Source organism: Penaeus monodon, chromosome 27, assembly GCF_015228065.2.
Source record: "Penaeus monodon isolate SGIC_2016 chromosome 27, NSTDA_Pmon_1, whole genome shotgun sequence".
Lineage (NCBI taxonomy): Eukaryota > Metazoa > Arthropoda > Malacostraca > Decapoda > Penaeidae > Penaeus > Penaeus monodon.
In genome coordinates, this window is record NC_051412.1 from 34,790,379 (window position 1) to 34,791,606 (window position 1,228).

The following is a 1,228-nucleotide window of genomic DNA, read 5'->3' on the forward strand; positions in this document are numbered from 1 at the left end:
AAGCCCGCCAGCACGCCCTCGGCGAGCGCAGAAGGCGGGCGGCACCTGTAGAAGGCGAGTTTGCGAGAAATTACGAGAGATGACGAGCAGTCGCTGGTTGTGGCCGGCCTTAATCTCGCCGGTGACCTCCCGTGCCATTTTCGACAAGCTACAAAGTGGTCTGGCGGTGATACGCGCGCCACTTACGCTTATATAACTCTCCTTGCGTGCTTTTGCTGTCGGGGGGGGGGGGAGCGTCTCGGGCACAGGCTTTGGATTCCTTTTTCATTTGTTTTTTTGTCTTTGTCTTTTTGGGAATTTGTTATTCTGGGGGTAGTTTTTTTTTTTTTTTTGGGGGGGAGGAGGGGGATTTATTACTCTGGGGGTATCGTTTGTGTCTATCTTACTACTAAAGACTACATATTTGCATAATGGTAAATGTGTGCACACGGATTCAGACAAAAGAAAGGCTGAACACACGGACACAAATACCCTTGCGCATTCACATAGAACGCACGTGCCAGTTGACACACATAGCGCGACACGTGCATGGGCGTACATATGCTTGTAAGCCTACACATATTTACTGTATGTTGTAATATGTAAATCCGCGATGTATGTTTTACTCTTTTGATTTATGGATTTATTTATGTTTATTTTTAAAATTCGTTTGTGAATGGTAAGGCAGTAAATTATCTCAAGAATGTGTTTTATTGAAGAGCTGGTTCTTTAAGTTTCTTTTCTGTCATATTTTAAACTTATTTTGCATACAGCATTATTAACGAGTCATTACAGTGTCATCCGTCTTCCTGGATTTTTTTTTTTTTTTTTTTTTTTTAGAATTGTCTCGTCATTTGTTTGGTTGTCTCTTGTTATTTATTGTTTTTCCTTGTGTTTACTATGTATTTCAATTTTTTTTTATTGGCATGTCTCTTTTGTGCATGTCGTTTTCGCTTTTGCGTTTATCACATTTTTCTTTCACCTATCGTGTTGCTAATTTTTTTTTTCTTCTAATTTACTCTCTCTTTCAGTATCACACGTTTCTCTGATATTAATCCATGTGTTTCTATATAATGAACATTCCTTATATCTCAGAAACTCAAAGCAATTTCCGTTGTTCGCAGCGTGGTGTGGAGGCGTCAAGATATCATCGGTCTGGCCTCAGGGCGGGTCGGCCCCTACCACGCCGGTCCCGCCCGTGCACCTCCCTCTCCCTCTCACCACCACGCACAAGGATATGGAAGTGAGT

General features: G+C 42.2%; 1 protein-coding gene across 2 annotated transcripts in view; it reads left to right on the forward strand.

The window, feature by feature from the left end:
• The window catches only part of LOC119590799 (transcriptional enhancer factor TEF-1-like), a gene marked incomplete in the record, with an annotated part of 156,884 nt that overhangs the window by 61,167 nt on the left and 94,489 nt on the right, over positions 1-1,228 (forward strand). For both annotated transcript variants that reach the window (XM_037939524.1, XM_037939525.1), the window contains 1 exon segment: positions 1,104-1,222. In XM_037939524.1, the coding sequence (XP_037795452.1) occupies positions 1,104-1,222 (119 nt within the window).